Here is a 22432-nt window from a genome sequence, read left to right as displayed (position 1 = left end):
GACACAAGTAGCAGGACATACTACATAGCAGTAGTACCCTTCCTGGTGGAATTTCTACTGCCCCTGTGCTGCTCAGGGCTGGGATCTACAAGATTGACTCCTTATTGCCTGGGGTTCCCTGGAGGAAACCCATTGTGCCAGCTGACGGTGCTCACTCCTCCCAGTGAAGTCAGGGACATCCTATTAAGGACTTGCAGGGTGTCCCTCATTGTGATCCCTTCTTCTTTGCTCTTCTCTTTGTGTTTGTCGCCAAGCACTGTGGGACCTCCTCCGACATCGTCTGCTTGTTGCCTGTGATTCCCTGGAGGAATCCCATCGTGCCCACTGACGGTGCTCACTCCTCCCCAAGCGGCCTTGGGCACTCCATTCGTTCCCTGCAGCTTGGTCCCGATCTCGAGACAGTCCAGAAGCCGTGTCCCGAGCCCTGCTGTGCTGCCATCTCCGGCTGCTTGAGAGGTCATAACTCTGGGCCTGCTGATCCCTGCTGTGACCATCATGGTTCCTCCTCCGGGACCTGCTTCGGCCCCTTTCCCAGTCTCTGGCATGGCTACGGCCGCGCTCTCTGCTGGGAGATCTGTGGTGCCGGTGGCCTGTGGAAGGATGCTGCCTCCTTTCCGCAGAGTGGCGACGATCTCTCCTTCCTCGATTACATCTGGTGAAGCTGGTGTAGTGCCCAATCGAGTACACCTCATAGTTATTGTCTCCCACCTTGCGGAACAAGTATTGGAAGTGCTCCTGGCAGATTGGGCAAACAGGTCTGATGCAGGACCATTCCAGTATGCAAGGAAAGCAGAAACTGTGTCTACACCAGCTCACGGAGGTTTCCTCCTCAATGGTGTCCAAGCAAATTGGACACTCAAAAGCTCTTTGAGGGATAACCTGGAGCACCTGGTTGTTGTTGGCAGTAGAGGAAGAGGTGCCACCTTCTGCCAAGCCCTTCTGCAACGCCATCTGCAACTGCAAACCAAAGAGACATGAGGCTCCTGGCCTGCCCTGGAGACACAATCCAGAGCTGCAGTCTGCAGGCAGCAGCCAAACTGTCCACAGCAAGCACTGAAGAGCTGCTCTTTCTACCTTGAGGGGCTGTGCTTGAGCTGCCACAAGGGCCAGAGACTGTCCTGGGACAGACAAGTGACACCACTGGTGTCTCTGAAGGGCAGGGCAGTGACTGACCTCTCTGATATGTGCAAGCAGGAATTGTGAAGGTGTAAGAGCAGTTTCTAGTTTCACAGTGTCAGCAGCTGAAGCCTCAGAGTGCATCAGTTTGGGACTAGCTCCTCAGGTCCTGGCACTATCAGCACAAATTCTTCCTCACATACAGATTTCCCCAGGGGAGGAGGGCAGACTTCTGGCCCTTCAGGGCTGCCCCACACTGCACAACAGATTGATGTCACACATGTCACAATGACTTTCTGATGACACCATGGGGCTTTCAGGAGCTACACACAGAACATGCAAGCTCTGGCCTCAGGGAGCAAAAGGTTCCAATATTCACTGGGCTGCCTTGTTATCAGGCAGAATCCCTTTGCTCTATTTTTTATATGAAGTCACAGGCTTCACTAATGTACTCAGTACTATGTTTTGTTAGAAATAAACCATTTGAGGCATTTCTTACTCTGCTGACTTTGCAGGTCTGATTCAACTCCTGCTCAGCATTGGGGAGGCCATACCTGGCAGATTGAATGTGTGAAGGCTGTATAGGGTTAAACATCTCCCTAAAGATACTGGTATGTTTTCACAGCATGTGTTGCATATGACCATAGTTTTCCCAGGTGCTTGTCAAGTCACAGTTTACAACTAATTCAACCTGCTGCATATCAGTGCTGTGAGTGATTAAGTAAGGAACTTGATCCTGATGTGAATTCCTTGATTCCATCCTCATCCTTCTGCTCCATGGTAGTCCTAGTCATGGAATGAGACAAAGAGATTATAGAGTCAAGGATAAAAATTGAATACAGTTTGTATCCAATCAAAGTTTGGATCACCTCTATCTTTTGACAAAGCTCGTCTTCATACCAGTCTTACTGGAAAGTAAAAATTTTCAAGCCTCCCACTAGGACTGTTGAAACCTTATCTCCATACACTTCCAAACTGAACCCTGTGTAATCAAAGATATAGGCCAACAAAAAGTGCTATTTAAGCCTTCATGGTCCCCCCAAAAACTGGAATTATCAGCACAGGTTGTCTGCAATTAAACCTGCCTGCCCATCATTCCAGAGCACCGCTTAACAGGATGGTATTCACTGTTCTGTGGACTAACCCTCACCTCTCCAAAATGATCAAGGAGAGATGTGACTGGTATCCTGGGGACAGCATTAGGACTATTACAGAGCATGAATGCTGAAGTCCTAGTAAACAAAATAAACTTGGCACGAAGTGTTTTATACCAATTGAAACCAATTGCTCTTATCAGGTATATTACCTCAATGGGAAAGGATTGATGAAAAGGATTGCCAATTTATATACTGACTATTCTAGGCACCGCCTGTACCAATACCTATTAGTTGTATCCAAACTCAATTGTGGATACGACTTCCTGCAGCAGCAATTATGAGAGAAGGCAGTGTACCTTGTCCACTGAAATTCTTAAAGTAATCTGAGATAATACAAATAAATTTCAAAGCTAATTTCCATTTTGGTGGCATCTAGTTAATTTCACCTACCCAATACATTACATACCCAGTCACTGCACTGTGGAATTATTCCCCATCTGATGTAGCACAGAGTATGGATCCAGCAAAATGGGAACAAATAACATGATGCATGTGTTGCATGAGAACAACATGGATTTATTGGTGGAACACCCTTAAGGCCCGTCAAGACATTTTTCTGGACACTGAAAAAAAATGTTTGGCAGTTTGAAATCCATCTTGATGAAACGCTTGGAACTGGGCTTATATACATTGAAAAGGGATGTGTTTGTATGAGAATTATTCTGATTCTATATTGAGAGACAACATCTCTACAGAAACAAACAAACATCTGCGTTCATAATTTTACCTAAATTGGATGATTCTGTCAACTCACAAATTGCTGCAATCTAGCTACACATCTTGTCAAGATTTATTGCTCACCCCCATTTGGGTGAATCTTGCACTGGTGAAAAAACTGCCATAGCACAACAATGTGTGTTGGCTGCTGGTATGCATCTGAGGCAATGGGCAATGGACACAGAAGTTAACCACCATTCATCCTGGTAAAGAAGAGTACACCACACCTTGGAAAGAATGAAGATTAGTAATATCACTAATGGGATACTTTGTTCAGCTTGTCATTACCAACAGCAGAAATTCTAAATCTGATGTTGCACACTATCAATAATTTTGTTGTTTTCTGTCATGCCAAGCTTATTGTTAAATAATGTTTTATATGTTAGTTTGCATACTAGTGCTATTGCATGCATCTCCTCACATAATATTGTTCTATCATGTTCCAAAAGGTCTTTAAAAAACAAATCTTAGTAACCTGATCAAAATTTTCTTTCCATTTATAAATGGGGCATAATACTTCTCTGTTTACAACCACAGAGGCAAGAGGGTGACAACACCATCATTCACTGAATCAAGACTTTAGTCATGGATTGTGCTGGTGCTGAAGGAAAACTGGTCTCAGAGTGACAGAGAAACCTCTACCAGGATTTGCCTTCCCAGGTGCCCTAAAACAATTGGTATAAGGCTCTGAAACTTAAGGGGCAGGCAAATTACACAGTAGATTAAGATCCATCCAGGGATGGATCAGTGAACCCCATGCATTACAAATGTTTCAAGTTCAAGTTTTTAGTAGCAAAAACTGCTTTTTACTTCCTTTGAAACTCCATCAACATTAGGGTGAGCAGCAGGCACTGCTCTGCAATTTTAAAAGCTTTCCAAAAAGTTTATGGAGTTTTTATGCTCCAAATCCAGATTGTGTTTAATTATTTTCCTCTATCATGCAACCTCTTCAAATTCTATGCTACCAGTGATCACCTCCAGAAGAATGAAAATTCAGTGTTTTTTCCCCAGGGAAGCTGTTACAGATGTGCATCAGTTTCCTTTTTTCCTTTTGTTAAATTAAAGCAATATTTTAAATATCATGAATATAAATTTCTCTTTCCTCGCTTACTACTTGGTCTGAAGAAAAAACAGGAGATGGTCTTATTTCCTTAGCAACCGAGTCAGGTGTGATTTATGCCACTGTGTGTTCCTGCAGCTGTCTCCAAGCAACAAAACAAACTGCAATGCCAACTCTTGTAGGCACAATGTATGGAGGGGGCCGAGGGAAAACTTTGGAGCCCAAATACCTATCCCTGGCATCAAACAGGAGGGAAGACTGAACAGACATGGAGGTTTCCTAGAAAAATGTATATATTCTAAACATATCAGCTCAGCCTGACAAATGCTCAGTATGCAAAGAGTAGTCAATTTTAAATCATTCAATGTTTAGGAGACAGATGTAAATGTGTTAACATTTTACCAAGGTTTTGCCTTAGCTTATGCAAGTGGCACCACTGTGTTTGCAGTCTCTGAGCTCAGAGGAGACTTCTCTGAGTCTGCACAGCAAGAGCTCTCATGAAAAACAGAGTAATTGCATAGAAAAAAAAAATCAGTAATAATTCACTGTTAAAGTAGTTGCCAAAATTTGCCAAATTTAATTTGCCATTTCAAAGCTGTTTCCTCTTTGAAGTCAAGAGGCTTGCATCTACAATTGTATCATGTTGGCAAACACTGTGTCTCTAAATAACAACTTTAAAGCTAGTGAGGCTTGCCAAATGCAATCATGACAGATAACACGATAACACTGTTTCTCTGAAAAAAATTGCAGTTTTCATTAAGGTGAAATTTGCTTTGGAATCTGAGGTTTTGTGAGCAAAAGCTGCAGTTTGTGCAACAGTGTCCACAAGCTAATGCGTTTTAGGTGCTTGTCAGGTGCAGAACTAAGACCTGTGGATGAAAGTGAGAAAGCAAGCAATACTCCCCTGAGTAAGCACTTCATCCCCACTGCTATCTTACTCATACTGGAAATCCATAAACCCTCTGAAATTCTGGGATTTCCCTGGTGCTGGGGACAGTGCACCCATGCTTCACACCCCTGAGCACATGCTGTCCATGCCAGCCGGCATGCAGAGGAAGACTGGGAGAGAACATCACCCTTCCCTGGAGTTTTCCTGCCATGTCAGTGTGAATTTACTGTTTTCTTTCAGCTTTTTCCACATGGAAAATACCCACAGGCCAGGGCTCTCCACTCATTGGATTCAACACCAGTACCTAGGGCTTACAATACCAGCAAGCAGAGGGGGAAGACTTTGAATAGACCTCTAGATCAGCCCTCATTTTTAGGGATCAGCTTCAAAATGGCATGAAGATCTCTTGAGAGCCAGGTTGCTGGGGCCAGGTTTGTATCACTACTGGCAGTGCTGGTCAGGGCTCATCCCAGCCTGGTAACCAATTAACCACAGTTTCTGCCTTTCCCGGGCAGAAATCCATTTACCATCATCCTTCAGACTTACAAGTTTTCAATTCCTGAGCTTCTACCTAAGCAGTTGTGCTCTGAAGTCAACCTGCCTAATTTCAGCACGAGGCAATAGCCACCTTGCCTTGTACTTGTGAAAATTGCTTGGGTTTTTTTTCAATATGTTTGTGCTAAATGTTGGTCCTGTTCCTTTCCTTTTTTTTTTTTTTTTTTTTTTTTTGCCAGGGGGAGTGTCTTGTTTTTGGGCCTCATCCTTTAGGAAAAGGAACAGGAGTCTTACAGCAGAACATTTTGAGCATTCCCTACTTTTTCGACCACCCCCTTTACTTCATATATTTGTCCTGAATTTAAATGTCATGTTTCTGTAGATCTTCTCTAGAAGAGCTCTCACTGAAGCATTTTTATGATACTCTACCAAAATTCTCATCACCTGTCAGCTGCTCCTTAATTTAAAAAGAGCATAAAGCTGTAATGCATAATGTTGATTTTTTTTTTCAATAACATTTTGACCTGAAGTGATAGATTGTACAAGCCTGGTTTTATGCTGAATATTGGATTAAAAAAAACATAAGGATTTGCTAGCTGTGTGCACACACACACTCCCTTTGACACTGCTTCTGTAAATCAAGTCTCACTGCAAGTTTCAATATTTAAAAAGAAAATACACTACATCATTGAGACATGATGAGTACCAAATCAGGCTTGTTCTCCCATTCCCCTTTTCACCCAATATAATCACACATGGAATTTTACATCAAAAAGCAACCCCAGGAGCTGCAAGAAATGCTAACTATCAGGCCCTATCAGTAAAAAATAGTAAACATGAGTCTAATTTCTTTTATGAGCTACAAAAGAATTTTAATCATATGAATAGTATCACCAAATCTGTGGGACTACCTCCATGTCTAGTGCTGTCAATAAGCTCAAATAACTTTTTCTTTAATTTGAGATGCAAATTCTGATTCAGTTTTATAATGCACTTGCCTCCTACTCTCAGGTGAGGCAGGCTGCTTCCCGTTGTAAAATGGCACAAGGTGAAAAAATTGAGAAGATGATTCTCTCTAAAACACAAGGAAAAGCTAACAAGTCTCCCAAATAGTCCCCAAAATGTCTTTAGGTCCTTCAAGAAAAGTGAAAAATATATAATATATAAGTACATTGACATGAATAAGGTTTTCTGGTATAAAACCTCTTCAAAAGGACAGCCAAACGTGGAAAATACAAACCCATTTCAGAAGTTTTCATACTTATCTGCTTATTATTTTAATATGTATTTTTACAAAATTTTACATACTTTTAATATAAAATTTTAAAGTACCAAAATGGAAATAAAACTCTCTTTTGTAGTTTCAATGGATTGCAGTTTCTTATACTTAAAAGAATTTTTGAAGTGCTTCAAGATACCCAATTTTTGATTTGGATGGTTGGAGTTTTTTGCTTTGATAGTCCCTCCTGCAGGAATATTTAAAGGATGAGTTAGAAGTGTCAAAATTTTTATTATTCATCAGCAGGCTATCCTTTTCATTAGCTATTATGTCTCATGCACACTTATTTGCTTCTAGGAAACTCATTTAAATGGCATGTCTTTGTTTTTGCTCATTATTTTAATTAAAACATGCACCCTGCGATTGTTAGAGCCAAGTTGTTATCTTAATCTTTTACTCTTTCATTTATCCATAAATATAAATTTCTTCAGTGGCCTAGTGAGGCTTTTCAGTCTATGTTTAGTGCACCATATCCCGAAGTCTGACTATGGGATAATAAAAGACTGATTGCTACACTGCCTTATACCAGTCCTTGTAGAACTAATTAAATTTAGAGATGAAACAGGCTGTCAGCAGGTGTGCATGTTTCAGTTATCTAAGAAGAGTTGGAGGTAGTCTTTTCCATCAGAATGCTGCAATACCACCTCAGTTCTAGGAGCAAGTTGGTTTCAAAAGAGTAATGATTAAATCCACCATCTGAGAAGCCTGGGAGGAAGATGAGTGTAAAGCAACCCAAACACAGCCACGAGTCTGTACGGAAATTGTGGCCCACAAGTCTGGACAGCAGTGTCAGGGGACCCAAGCACCAGCCAGCAACTCCAGACTGGTGAATGCCCACTCTAAAAAATCGTGTTCTCCACAGCCCTCTCCTCTCCTCTCCTCTCCTCTCCTCTCCTCTCCTCTCCTCTCCTCTCCTCTCCTCTCCTCTCCTCTCCTCTCCTCTCCTCTCCTCTCCTCTCCTCTCCTCTCCTCTCCTCTCCTCTCCTCTCCTCTCCTCTCCTCTCCTCTCCTCTCCTCTCCTCTCCTCTCCTCTCCTCTCCTCTCCTCTCCCTCTCCTCCTCCTCTCCTCTCCTCTCCTCTCCTCTCCTCTCCTCTCCTCTCCTCTCCTCTCCTCTCCTCTCCTCTCCTCTCCTCTCCTCTCCTCTCCTCTCCTCTCCTCTCCTCTCCTCTCCTCTCCTCTCCTCTCCTCTCCTCTCCTCTCCCAAACTTAAGATCCACCAGGCACCTCCCTCCCCACAAATCCACAAAGCCAAGGTTTGTAATGAGGGGAGATTTCAAGAGAAGAGCACTGTCCTATGTCCCCTATCTTTGTTGCACCAACAAGGTAAGATGGGATGATGGCAGACAAACACTCCCCCTGCCAGAATGACTCAGTACACCTCAGGAAAGAAACAGTGAGCAGGCCGTGCTTCTGAACCCTTCAAGGCAGCTCAGCATTGGATTCTTTATGTCCCAAAATCTACACTTTCTTCTTTTCCTTTCTTTTTCATTGTCGTAGCCAAGAAAAAGCATCTATAAAATGTCTGTGCTTGACATTTCTGAGACGAGTTTCCAGCTCTTCTAGCAGCAGTTAAGTTTGTATCTGGCAGCTTGGAGTGTGGGGGGAAAAGGTTTGGAATTGGTTTGGTTGTTTTTTTCTTTTTCTTTAACTTCCATTGAACTGTGCTGCAGACTTGCAAATTTCTCTCAATGACATACACATTCTTTCCTGAACATTTTTCTGTAGTCTATGTGACTTGAAAAAGTGCTTAATGAAATAGTCTTCTGTGCCTGTGCCATAAACACACGTTAGCCCTAGAGGTACCAGTTCCCAGTTGATATGCAAAACTCATCTTCAAGCTCTTGCTTCTTTACTCATTATCTAAAAGAGTAATTTCTCATTCCCTGATGAAGCTTTAACCAGTAAAGGATCACAGTGGCTCCATTTAAAATTTCCCTAAACAGCAATAAAACATTATTAATCCCTACTCTCTCTCTGGTCTCAGATCAACTAACAGCCATCATAAACACAGCAAACTGGGCTATTTGTCTATGCTTCAGCTCATGTAGGAATAATTTTCTGTTTGATTCTTCAATCAGATCTGCAGACTTTCCATCAGCTGCCTCTTTTATTCTCAGCCCACACAAGACAGTAAAATTGTCATATTTTAAAAGCAAATATTGTACCTTCCCAGTTACATTTTCATTTTAAAAATAAATCAATAGAGTTTGCAGCTGATAACCAGATTGGGATTGCTTTTAAGATCCTGCTATCTTTCCTTTGAGATAATCAGACAGCACCACAAAATACATCTATTTATTAGGAGGAAAACTCACATATTCAATCAGCCTGTTTTTAAAGGGACCATAAATGAGATTTAGGATTTTAAAGAGCCTGAGTAACTTTCCTTCTTCTTATTTTCCAGTAACTTGCAGTCAAGTCCTTCTTCCCTTAGAAGGGCTTTTAAGAATGTTTCAAGACTTCTATTTATGTACTTACTTATGGATATGCATGCCCCTACTCATATAATTAAGAAACTTCTTTTAGTTTTTATTTGACAGGAACCAAAAAGTGACCCACTTTGTTCTTTGCACAGCTTATCTCAGGACATCCCTCTCTGCATTTCCCTCTTTACAACCTTCACCACCAGCCTAAATGCAGGCACTGATTCCTGCCTTTAAATAAATGTTCTGCAATCCACCCAAAGGCAGAAGCAAAGGGCTTCTTTAAAATACCTCAAACAATGTCCTAGTACTCTACGTCTTGCAGCATAGGGCTGTTGTGCTTTTACAATACAGGGGAAATGTTGTTTTCTCTCTGGGTTTGGAAAGGAAAATGGATGAAAAGGAAGATAGAAGGTGCATGCATATATATTCTACATAGGTTTCTGTAACACTTTAAAACACTGTTCAATGGATGTTTCTGATTAAATCTGAATAGATTTTATGAGGACTTAGGTCTGAAGTGCAAAATTCTCATGCTTTAATGCAACATTTCAGTGAAAATATTCAGGTGCAGACATCCTACCTGTGATTATCTCCAGCTGTGGACATGAAGAGGGTGAGTGAAGGCATTTGCCATCCTCCCAGCATGTGGCCCCTGATTCCCCTCATTTCTTGAGCTCTCTAGCAGGGTTTAACAAACAGAGTCGTGATGCAACACTGAACTGGCCTACAGCATGGCACAGCCCTCAGTGCTAGCAACAAAACTGAGTGCCAAACTCCTGCTTTCACCTGGTAACCTTGCTGGAAAGCCACAGTGCTTTAAATGTATAAAGACAGGAAAAATATAGTGGTGGGAACTCTGATAAGTTTTCTTTCTTTTCTTTTTCTCCCCTCCATTGTGTTCTGTTTTCTTGACTGCTGATACTACTATAGGCACCTAATCAGAATCAGGCTAATCCCAGTGCAATGGAGCACTGCTTTAATGCCAGAAAAGGCCAGAAAGCCACTCTTCCGGAAGCAGGAGTTTTCCTTGGAGTGAGAGACAGCTTTAATGCCAAAGACTCCAGAATTAAGCCACTTACATCTGACTCCCCAGATGCAACAAGAGCAGGCAGAATACACTTTCTGTTAGAAGCATTACAAACTGTGTATGTTAGATCATTGCCGGTGCTGCTCCCTGGCCCAAGTCAGCCCTGCAGGGTCAAAACCCGGGGGCGAGGGGAGCGCTGCTGGCTCATCCCTGCCCCAGCGCTTGGGGGCTGCACGGAGCCTGCCCGCGCCCGGGGCTGCAGCTGCTTGCACACTCACACGGCTTCAGAACTGCCTGTTCCAAGCAGTTTGGTGTCACTGTGGGCTCCGAGCTGCCGTGGTTTCCAGCAGAGCCGGTAACCCAGCAGTGCTCAGGGGCTGCGCCTCCCGTGCCATCCCTCTCTGCCGACGGGCGCTGCTCCCGCTGTGCCGCGCCTGGGACGAGCGCATCCCTGAGGTGGGACGCCCTGGTGGAAACAGACATGCACTCATCAGCACCTTTCTTCCGCAACTTCCAATGTTTGTTACTCCTGCGACTCTCTGGCTTGCTTTAGAGCGTTGAGTGAGTTTCACTGCTACCTGGCAGACACACCCCACCGTGGTGGTGTTACTGTAGACAACATTCCTCAATGCTCGAATTACACCAGATCGAGTCAAAAGCCCGATGTACATGGTATTTTCAGGATGAATTGAGTAAAATACTATACCAACATGACAAAGGAGCTATTCATTCGTGATATTATGCGTTTTATTCTTGTTATTTTTTGTTTAGTTGGTGAAAAGTTGATTTGTGTTGCGAAGCTATAATTATACATGAATTTTTATCCACTATAGGTCTTTCACTTCTCTAGTTCACTCACTAGATTTTATAATTCTTGATAACAGAAGGATCCATACAATGTCTTCACAGGATTAAATAAGGCCACTTAACTGTGCTAAACTAGTTCAATAGCTGCCTGCACAAGTGTAAACACCGTGTGCCACGTCTCTAAGAAACTTCATATTTTTGTTACATCAAACCAACATTTAAGCGGTAATGGGAAATCAGGTAAATTATATGTAGAAGAATTTAAGACTAGTTTTATTTGATAAATTATCCTGAATTTGCTGGGCACAAAGGAAAAAAACAGCTTATCAACTCATATTTCACATTAAAAACTGATTTAATATGAAATACTATGAACTAAACAGATTGTTCCTGGTGACTATGTCCAAAAGTTTAGAACCAATACATTTCTCTGAGTTTCCCTCCTTCAGCTTGGTGGTGACAGAGTTGGAGATCCATTGCTTCTTGAGTTGTGGATGGTGGATGTGCCTGTCTAGGGAATGGCACAGTGTGGCTCAACCAGCCAGTCTCCTTCTCAGACTCCCTTTTAATACCTCTTGGCCTTTCTACGTCTCCCCTCAGCTCTGCAGCCGCCAGGCTCCGGCACTTTTTGCCCTTCAGAGCAGCGCCAGGCTCTGGCACTCCCTGCACCCAGACCCGGAGCCCCGCGCCCGCTCTGGGTCGCCGCGACCTTTCTGGTGCGCGCACGGGATGCGACTTCTGGAAAATGGACCACTTCGGACCCGTGGAGTTTGGGCGACTGGAAACCAAGCTGACCTCCTTGGGCGGTGCTTGATCGCCCTCCGAGCTCAGCGGCGGCTGCTGCGCTGCCTCCGGGCGCTGCTCCGCGCCCCGGCGCTGTGGGTGCGTGCGGCGGGGGCGCGCTCCCTGCGCGCTCCCTGCGCGCTCCCTGCGCGGTCAGAGCCCCTCCGGGCCGCGGCTCCACCGCTGGGGTTCCTGTCTCTGCTCCAGTACCGAGGGCCTGCCAGGTAGGAAAGCTCCGCCTGCTCTGTGTCCTGAGGCACAGGGATGTGACTCACTCCAGCTCTGAGGTCCAGGAGGGACCCCAAGCTGGGTAGAGGCTGCTTCGTGATCCGTTCCTAAGCAAACACCAGAGGAAATCTTCGCACCGGCATTTCGGGATAAGCTTCAAGCTCTTAAAGAATTCCTGGGTTTATTCCCCCCACCTCCTCTCCTCTTCTTTCTCCTAGTTCCTCTCCTCTCGTCTTTCATCCACTTTCCCCAAAACTTTTGGGAGCTTTGAAGCAGGCAGAACAGCCGTGTAGCTCAAGAAGATGATGTTTGATTTAGAGTAGTTACAGCATCCGGTGTACAGGCTCCCTCCTCTCCCCCTATGTGAAAGGGAACACAGGCTATTCTCAAAATACTTGGCACAGACTTACACACTTGAAATGTAACTTGTAATGATGTATTTCTGGGATCTTCTGGTTTTATTCTCTCATTTATGTGCTCATTTATGCTTTCTTCTTTCCCCTTCACTTCTCTGCTGCTCAAGACCACACCTCACAAATAGTGCTGCACCATCACCTTTTGCTTACAAAATAATCATGGTTCCAGCCTTTTCTCACAAACTCATATGCACTCAGAGTTCAATGAAGGTGTCATCAGATTAACTAAAATCAAAATTAAGATCCTGCATGGATCTTAAAAGCAATTATTGAAGTCCCTTCATCTGAAGGAAGTATTTTCTCTGAAGGTTACTTAGCAGTCATTGTCCAAATAAAGGAACTCATTTATAGGAATATAAGAACTCAAATATAGGAATTAAAATACAGGAACAGCATTTCTCATGCCTTTGATTGCAGTGGTTTATCCACTTTCAAGAACAAAATATTAAGAACAAAATATCACTAATCAAATCTTTTGATTTGATTTTTAACTCTGCTAGCATCTCGGTGTTTGCTTATGCATAAATAACAAAGATGTTCTCTGCAGTTTCAAGTGTGAAACCCCACTGGCACCTTATGTTTCTCAAGCTGTAGGAAAATACTGTGACCTTCATGTCCTCAACCATATGACCAAGGGAGCTGCAACAAAAACCTTTATTGGTCTTAAAGAATCCTTTGCTGAACAAAGCTAGGCAGATAGTAGTGTTGGTCCAGATCAAATAACCCTTTCAAAAACCAGGTGGCTTAAGTGTCACAATAAAGTCACTTCAAGTTCTTGGTGGTATTCAGACATTTCCACAAGACTGGATGAAAACCACACTATTCTCTGACATGCCCCAGTACTCATAATCATGTACAGTCCAGACTGGAGACTCCTAGAAAAGATGAGAAGTAGAAACAGTTTTCCATGTGGCTGGAGAAATCATATGCTTACCAGGTTGTTGGTAAGTCAACTGTCAAGAAATTTGTCTGTGAAGAAGTAAAACTCAGTTAACAACTCAGAACATTACCTAATGGGCATCCTTTCCTCCCGGTGGCTCAAAAATAGCACAGGGTATGTAGTCCCTTTGGAGGAGAAAAGCACAGACTGACTCTTTTACTTGAGCTCCAGGGACTAGACAGTATTATGAAGATATCCAGATAAAGACTGCTAGTGATGGTCCATTCTGGGGCCAATATGATATCAAACCAAACTAAACAGATGCGACAAAAAAACTGGGCTCCATGTTTTCTGTCCCCAAGAGTGAGAAAGAAACATGATAGAAATAATGGAGACACATCATATTAATTGAGTGTATGGGTTTTTCCAGATTCCTGAACAGAAGGATTTTTTTAAAGACTGGGTGACCAGTATTTCCTGTGTGGCAGCAGTAATTATTGGGAATGGAGGAAAGTGGAGCATTAAGGAAGGCGGTGGTTCAAAAATAGGAATATGTAAATGAGACAAATATAACACAGACATTAACTCAGCAAATCACAAACAAATTGACCTACAATGACAGAAAAAGTGCAAAGAAATAGCTTTTCAATTGATAGAAATTGCAGCAAGAAGCTAAAAGAATTGGAAATTTCTTGTTTTAGAGAAGACATTTAATATAATTGACATTACAGACAACTAGTGGGAGGAATTGCATGTCTAAAATGTTAAAAGCATTGCTCTTAACCTGGTTAAGAGAAATAAAATGGGTATGACATAGGTGGAACAATTACAGCATGTGTCACAGGAACCATTGCTCATCTTAGAGACTAAACTACAACCCAGAGCATGTGCACAAACACACACACACACACACACAGACAAGGACTGAACATCAGTTATGTCTCCTATGAGTTGGTTTGATTTTCCTCTTTTAGCTCTTTTTTTCCCACGTTTGACACACATGAGAAGATTGGTTGTAAAGTAGTGAGAAGAGTACTTACGCAGACAATAAGAAATGTTGTTAGATTGCTATTCTGAAATTTGCATCTTTGACCTGAATGCTACCTGGTGCTGCTGGATCGTGTCTGTTCTGTTCCTATCCCATCTGTTCATCCCTTCAGACTGCTAAGAGGTATTTCTCTGGGTTTGTTTAGTTTGGGGTTTGGTTTGGGTTTTGTTTGGTTGTTTGGGTTTTATTTGGTGGGGGGTGGTGGTATTAAGCTTTCTGTAAATGTTCACACACTTTATTTCATGTTAGAAGGTAACTGAGAAAAAGTTGGTTTTTTCTCCTCAAAGTTTCATTGTATAGGTTCCTTCTCAGAAGTCTTCAAGGTCTAACAGTTTTGACTGTTTTAGTTCTTTCTGAATCTTGTAAGGCAAGATTTATGGATTAGTGACAGTGATAAAAAGAGGACAGTTCTTCTATTGCATATGAGGATAGCTTTAGGCAGCTTCATTTGAGAGAAAAGGCCAGAAAAAAAAAGAGAAGGAACAAGAACAGGTATTTTCCTTCTTTGAGAAAAGTTTTAGGTGGTAAAAAAGCTACAAACAAGGCAGAGAATCTTTTGGTCAAACAGTCCTGTTTAAATACAGGCCAGGTAGAAGTTGCATATACAAGACAACAGACAAGGAGGTATAAGTAAAATTAATATATTGTCTAGCTCAGAGTATAGGAAGGTGTAATAACAGAAGTTAGTATGTTGCATAAAGATTTATGGTAGGCTTATCAAAGAACAAAACAACTTCCATTTACATGTTTTAAGAAAAAAAAATAAAATAATGAAATCAAGATGTGCAACTGTTTTATGAATGCCTCTTTCTATCTAATTAGGAACAACCTTTATAAAATAATTTACTACTTTTGTACCTGGAAAAAGGCAAGATGAGATACTTGAAATATTTTCCTGACAAAGATGAAAAGGCCAGCAGAAGAAGAACACTAATCTTATAGCAGATAAACACTTGAGACAACAGTGCCAGGTAACTTTTTCCCAAGTCATGAAGTGAATTTTCTCTGGAATGTTGTAGACAGTTGATTTCATATAGAAAATGAGTTCTAGCAGAGGCCAGAGAAAATGTCTGATGCCGGGAAGATCTGCAACATTGTCCACACTTCAGCCCGAGAAAATAGAATGACAGATGGTGGCTTAATTTGATAGCAATCTCAGGCAAAATAGTGGAAAATCAAATAATCAATTGTAGGAGATTCAGCCGACAGAAAATGAGCCATCTTGCATCTACCATGGCAACACATCTGCCACTGCTGTTCTTTAATCTGCCCAAATGCTTAGTGAAGGTTTTTTGCTTTGCAGACAAGAAGAAGTTACAGCTGATCTCAAAGGTTAAGGTCTTTGTGGTGTTATTCCTAGCTTTCTGTATTCTCCATGTTCCCTTCTCCCTTTTTTCCATTTTCCAGTCAATGCTTTTTAGTTGTAGCTGGAGAAACAGCTTATCCATTGAACTTGGAAAACAAGTTTTGCCAGACGGTGGATTTAATTATTGAGTGGCAGAAGGTAAAGATAACTCGAAGTCTTGAATGGTGGTGGTAAATTGTGCTTGGCACTTCTTTCTAAAGTCTCCATTGAAAAATGAGTGTTTTAAAATATCTTCAAGTGCTGGTTAATGTGTTGGGATATTTCTTTTAAGAAAATAGGAAAAATGTTGCCTGAAGTTGAAAATATTGTCATCAGCTGCAGTTGCTAGAGCTCCAGTGCACATCAGCTTGCTTGTAACCTAAGCAATGAGCTAAAACATGAAACAGACTCAATTACAGAGCAAGTTTGCATGATAGGAGCAGAAGACTGTAAACAAGATACAGTGCATTTGAGAAATCAGCAGAAAGCAGATATGCACAGCAGAATCCTCACTGAGGTAATCCCCAAGCTGTGAAAATTCAATCAAAGAAAAAATACTCTTTTGACCTAACTACAAATGCAAATACATACTGCAGCAACCTTACAATATGAGCTCTGTGGCACCCAGGGATTCAGTTGAGTTTTGAAGACCAATCATTCTGATCAGATAACAGAAAAGCAGAACATTGTTAGCCAGAGTCAGTTTATGGGTGTGCTTGTATATAAATATATATATATGTATACATGTACATATGTATGTGTGTATGTATATATATATATATAAGTATATATATATATGTAAAAAGAAAGACTGTTTGCAGTACACCTTGAATTTCTTAGCTTTTGAGAGAGAAGTGTCCCTTAAGGAAATTTTGAGATACCAAAAAGTATTACATGAATGTGCCACAGTATGAGTCAGACATTGAGTGGAAAATGGGCTAGCAAGGCTTTTAAACTATAAATTGGTTTAAAAAACAAAGTGAATAAATAGAAAATAATATTACATGGATAGGAGTGGAAAAGACTGCATGGCTTTAAGCAAATAGTCGTGCCACAGAGGTGTCCCTGGTCTGGTTTCTAAAGGGCTTTTGTAACCCAGTCTGGAAGAGATGACAGTACCCAGTGCAGCCATCTGCTCAAAACAGCAGCAGCAAGAAGGTCAGATCATGTGGTCTGGGGCTTTCTCCAGACCAGTACTGAAAGCTTCAAGAACACAGACCCCACTGCTTCTCTTAGCAACCTGCTCTAAACTGGATTGTCTCTACAGGGTAAAAAAGTTTCCCTATGTGTATAATGTGGACTCCTCCTGCTTCAGCTTTTAGACACACACTCTTTTATTCTGCTGCCTTGCACTGTTGCAGAAAGCATGGCTCCATCTTCTCAGTGACCTGCCCAAAGGCAGAAGGGCTCTCAGGTGCCTTCCCTTCTCCAGCAAGAAAGCAGTCCTGTCTGTTAGGCTCCCCTTGCCAGGCTCACTCTCCCTACTCACCCTCTTCTTCAGGTTTTGTTATTCCATAAAAAGCCAAAAAGGTCATCCCATTAATTTCAGAGATTTATAATTTAAAATAGACTACTGTTGGTCTGATAGTATTAGGAGAGGGATATTGTATTTGTTGCTTATATGAACCTGTAACAGCTCCATTGGCCAGGCAGTGTCAGTCAGGGAGTCATTGTTTCCAGTTCAGAATGCTGACAATTGTTGGTCTTGGTCTCTTGTAAAAAACTCTGTTAATAATGAAAAGGGTCAGCTTGTTACTAATTATGGATAGAGACAATTTTGGCTGGACAGGACATAAATTATGAAATTTTTTCAGAGTAATGAGTAAGATCTGTTTTCTAAAAAAGATGATCAGTTATTCTGGGCCAAGTGCTGCCAAGGAGAAGAAATCACAGCAAAACAAAACAAACAACCAAAATCAACCACCATCACCAGCCTATGTGTGAATATTCATTTAAGATTGTACAATAATTTCACCTGACCACAATGGGGTCTCTTTGCATTTATGAATACAATATTTGTGGGTATTCTGTTCAATTAATTTACTATACGATTAACTAATATATTTATTAAATAAATCAATAAATTAATTTACTCTCTAATTAATTTATTTCTTCTGACAAGAAAAGCATTAATGTTAAGGTGCTTGGAGTTGCAAAACCCTTGGCCTGGCAGCTTAGACTTAAATGCTGTGCAACATATGCCTTATATTAAAATAACTCAAGATAATTAATTTTCATGGTTATCTACTCTTCAATTCTTTAAAAAATGCATTTAATAGTAAATAGGAATTAAATCAAATCTCTATTTCAGGACAATAGAAAGTGAAAATATGCTGTTCCATATATATGTCATCTTCTCCGAGTCCCACATGCAAATCTCTTACTCTGAAATATCAATTTCCTCCTTTACCTCTACTTTTTTATGCTCAAGCTAAAACACTGGGCCCAATGTAAGCTGCTTCTTAAAATTTTTCTTCAGATTAAAATAATTGATAATTGTCACCATCTTTTATTTTTTTATGTGTTGGAAACAACAGAAACATTGCAATAGAGGTATTACATTCCCGGAATACATCTTCATAAATGGGAATCAGATTCACCCAGAATGAATAAAGCCATGATAGATGCAGTGCACATTGTGCTCAGAGAAAGCAGTTCTCTTCCACTTTGAAAGGGGCCTTATTAGCTAATTACACAGTAATAATCAGAACATGCTGATCCCAGCTAGTAATGACCAGAAGGGTGTGATTTTGTCTGTGCACACCTTGACCCAGCAAGCCCTGAGTGACTCATCCTCAGCAAACTGCATTATTCTTATGGGCAAATTAAACTGCATATGGGACCAGAGCCTGCAGGTGTATGGACAGCTTAATTTTATTGGCTACTGTGGAAATATCCACAGCAAAGGGGATGAATGTCATGTATGTTAAATGTTATGTATGCTATATTAATTGAGAATAATCCCCAGACATTCTAGTTGCTCAATAATCATAACAGATTTTCCAGTATTAACATGACTGATTTAATTTCTCACTACTGTACTTATAACAGGGCTTTTTAGTTTGTTTGTTTTTGTTGTTTTCGGGGTTTTTTTAAATAACATTGGTCTATATGGAACCTGAAATCTTCGGTTCTTGCTGATTTCAAAATAGTAATTGCAGTTATTTGCAAAATTACAGAAACTTTGAAGAGGAAAGAGCAAAAAAGGAATAAGCTGAATTTTCCTGCTGCCAGCAGGTCTTGCTTTCACATAGAGAAGAGTCTCCCATTAATTAACAGCAATAAGAACCATGGTCCCAAAGTTCCCAGAGAGCTGTGGAATGGCAAGTCCTTGCAGCCAACAGCCTCTTTCCTGAGGGAAACAACTGTTAGGAAAGGGCACAGCATCTCTCCTGCTGAATATGTTTTTCCTTCAACATGATTTTCCACAACATAAAATATAATAGAACTGCTTTGTTAAATCTCAGCTAGACTAAGTAATTTCCAGCAACATGGTTTTCCAAGACAAAATAAAAGTAACTGAACATATCCCCAGACTTGAAATACATTGCTAGCAGTATTACATCTAACACTAGACCTAATGGCTTGTTTTGTGACAAGTAACTTTAGCATGTGGTTTCTTCAGCTCTGCATTTTTCAGCAGCAGTTTTTACTGGAGGCTTAACCAAGGCATGGACTGCTACTGGCAACAATGGCTTGGTCACATTTGTCAGCACAGTGTGACACAGACCATTGTGGTAACCTTTCAGCATATGCTCTGGACTTGTGCCATTTTTTAGAATCCATGGTCTTATCATTTACAAAAGAAAGAGTATCAAAGCACTGAATGTGCCTTCCTGAGAAAGACAGGCTGAATGAGAAAAATGGGAAAGCTGCTACTCCCCAACCTAGTATAGAAATGTGAGAATGAACAATTCTATGGTGATGTTCAGCCAAGGTGCTCCAAGGGATTTAATTAAACTATCCTGAATTCTTTACTTGTCCAACATTTGTAATTTCAGAAAACAATCTTTGATATTCACGCATTAAGTTTGATTTTATCTGAGTAGACTATAGATTCAAAAGCTAGTGGTATTTTTCCCGTCATTATGTTATCCCAGTCCCTAACAATGATTTATTGACATAATTTAATTTCCTGTGAATAAAAGACAAAAGCAATATTTCAAGCTGTAATTTTACAAATGATATAGCAAGGTCCAGAAAGACTTTGAAAATGAACAAGAAAAGCCTGGGGACAGTAACTTGATCACAAGATCTGCTTCCTGCTTGCCTGGCCTGCTTCCTTAACCTACTACATGGTGTGAATATATGTAGAAGGAGGTCTGGTGCCTTGGCTTTTTCGCATTTTGTGATTTTGTTGTTGTAGTTTTTGGCATGTGTTATAACCACAGAATGGTTTGGGTTGGAAGCAACCTTAGAGATTATGTAGTTCCAACCCCTCTGCCATGGTATTGATTTTAACACATATCCTTGGTCTTAAAGAAGAATGTTCTATACCCTTCACAGTAAGTGTCATGCTCAGCCCACTCCTCCCTCTGTCACAGGGAGACTCAACTGTGATTCCCTGTGAATCTCAAGAACCTGTCCCAAAAGTATTTTCTTACCTGGAGGATGGAATTTTCTGGATGGTGGAGAAGTCCCTCAAGCAGAAAGCTTATAATTACTCTGGCAATGATTTTGTCAATGAAGGATTTTGAATTGTTCACCTTGGATGTCATTGTTTTTGAGACATTAGCTCCATGCTATACAATCACAGCCTCCTCAGAGAATTCATGCTAAGACATAGGAAAAAGGAGTTGCAAGAACCTATACTAGACATTACAGGAATAAGGATCAATAGAGATGTTTCTTTGCTGGAAAAAAGAAAAAAAGAAGAAAGTTTCTGGACTACATGAAAACTTCCTGACCAAAACATGAACACAATGCTATACTTACTTTGCTAGCCATTTTGAGGTGCTGAAGATACTGATGAGACCAAAGTTTGGATACTTAAGTGTTTCCTAACACTGGTACAAAACTACTAATGCTTATGTAAGTCTTGTCTAGGTAAAAGCTCCATTAATTGCTCTCTTCCCATAGGTTTAGAATTTCCAAGCTCTGGGGTTTCTGCCAAAAGGAAAAGATGGAAAACTATTTGTAATCTTTGCAGAAGTATGGCATAGATATCTTGCTTCACATCCCTGAGGATGCATGGTGGGAGGGAGGGAACAAAGGGGAAAATAGAGGCTGGGTGACTCACTAATACATAGACCTACATAAACAGAAGTGTCTATTTAACCAGGATCCAGAAAGTTTTCTCTCTGTGCATGGAGATCTTTAAGTCCTTGCTTATGGTCCATTACACACCTTGATCTTACAGGTTTGCTGATGGCAGGTCAGGCACAGCCTTCCACAGAGGTGTAGGTACTCTTGATTTCCCATGCTATGGGCAGAGATTCAGCAGACCATGAACAGCCTTCTGCATTTCTGTTGGGAGAGGGCAGATCTCAGTTTCAGGTTGAGTTTGTTACATCTAAGCAAAAATCATTGTAATTTTGCCTTAGAAACAAGAAGAGAACACTGACAGCATAACTGTCAGGCAGGACTAATCACTCTGTGTGTGCCACACAGAGATGTTAGAGTAGTTAGGATTTGTCTGATACAGTTGTGCCTGAGAGATTATTTATATGCCTGTTGCAATGGCAACACAGAAAGACATCAAGAGTTTTCAGCTGTGCTTATTTTGAGTCAGAATGAGTTTTCTTCAGGGATGCTGATCTCCGATGCTTTTTGTCCCCTACTTTTAATATACTTATGACAAAACAATTAAAAATTGTGGGGCCATTTAAGTGTAGTGGATTAACTTGGGCAGATGCCAGGCCCCCACCAAAGCTTATCACTCACTCCTCTCTGCAGCTGGACAGCAGAGAGAAAATTTAATGAAGGGTTCATGGGTTGAGATAAGGATTGGGAGAGATAACTCACCAAATACCATCACAGGCAAAACAGGCTTGACTTTGAGATGTGAAGTGAATTGATTACTAACAAAATCAGAGCAGGATAATGAGAAGTAAAATAGGTCCTTAGAAACACCTCTCCCACCCCTCCCTGCTTCCCAGCTCTTCTCCTACCCCAGCAGTGCAAGGAGACTGGGAATGGGGGCTGTGGTCTGTTCATCACCTGGGGCTTCTCTCAATGTTGGGGGAAAGGAATCATTCTTCTACTGCACCCTGGGGTCCCTCCCATGGGAGGCAGCTCTCCATGAACTTCTCCAGCATGTCTCCATCTCAAAGGCAACAGCTCTCTCAAGCTGCCGCACAGGCTGCTCCAGCATGGGAGCTGGGCTCATCTCTCCATGTGTCTCCCATAGGCTCACAGGCTCCTACAGGCATCCACTTGGTATGAGCCTCTTCTAAGGGCTGAAGGTGGATTTCTGCATCCCCTGGACCCTGGACATCTCATCACCCAGACAGGACAGCTGGATTGGGGTTGGAACCGCAATCAATATCCCATCGGCTGGATCAGTGCTGGAATCAGGGTCAACCTGCCATCAGCTGCATCAGCACTGGAATCAGGATCAACATCCCATCAGCTGCATCAGTGCTGGAAGCAGGATGGGCAAAGGCTTCCCCATGGATGGAGGAGCTGGAGGAGTTCACCCAGGATCTGCTCCCAGTGCTGAGAGCAGGTGGGGCTGAGGAGCTGCTGGGCTGCAGCCTCAAGAGCCTGGAGCAGGTAGAAATGTGGCAGCTGGAGACACAGGAAAAGGCCCAGGGAAC

At 41.7% G+C, this 22432-nt stretch overlaps 1 protein-coding gene across 3 annotated transcripts; it reads right to left on the bottom strand.

Annotated features, from left to right (window-relative positions):
* Positions 1-83: 83 nt before the first annotated feature.
* Positions 84-17384, bottom strand: LOC306814581 (uncharacterized protein). Of its 3 annotated transcripts, XM_079330747.1 has the most exons (3): positions 17302-17384; positions 1174-1902; positions 84-993 (listed from the first exon to the last, which is right to left on the bottom strand). In XM_079330747.1, the coding sequence occupies exons 2-3, from the start codon at positions 1258-1260 to the stop codon at positions 184-186; spliced, it is 897 nt and encodes a 298-aa protein (XP_079186873.1). In that variant the 5' UTR covers positions 1261-1902; positions 17302-17384; the 3' UTR covers positions 84-183. The 3 variants fall into 3 exon arrangements, with proteins under 3 accessions (XP_079186873.1, XP_079186874.1, XP_079186872.1); XM_079330748.1 differs by lacking the exon at positions 17302-17384 and having other exon boundaries at positions 84-957; positions 1174-2064; XM_079330746.1 differs by lacking the exon at positions 17302-17384 and having other exon boundaries at positions 1174-2025.
* Between the last annotated feature and the right edge of the window lie 5048 nt (positions 17385-22432).

The sequence above is a fragment of the Erithacus rubecula genome (genome assembly GCF_903797595.1).
Source record: "Erithacus rubecula genome assembly, chromosome: Z".
Lineage (NCBI taxonomy): Eukaryota > Metazoa > Chordata > Aves > Passeriformes > Muscicapidae > Erithacus > Erithacus rubecula.
Note: the sequence above shows the minus strand (reverse complement) of the source record. Positions and strands in the feature narration are given on the sequence as shown.

Bases quoted from the DNA above. Each gene is read 5' to 3' on its own strand.
- LOC306814581 (XM_079330747.1), bottom strand. From the start codon at position 1,260: ATGCACTCTGAGGCTTCAGCTGCTGACACTGTGAAACTAGAAACTGCT. The intron at 994-1,173 runs GTCAGTCACTGC...TTGTGTCTCCAG, and splicing joins TGCTTGCACATATCAGAGAG to GGCAGGCCAGGAGCCTCATG.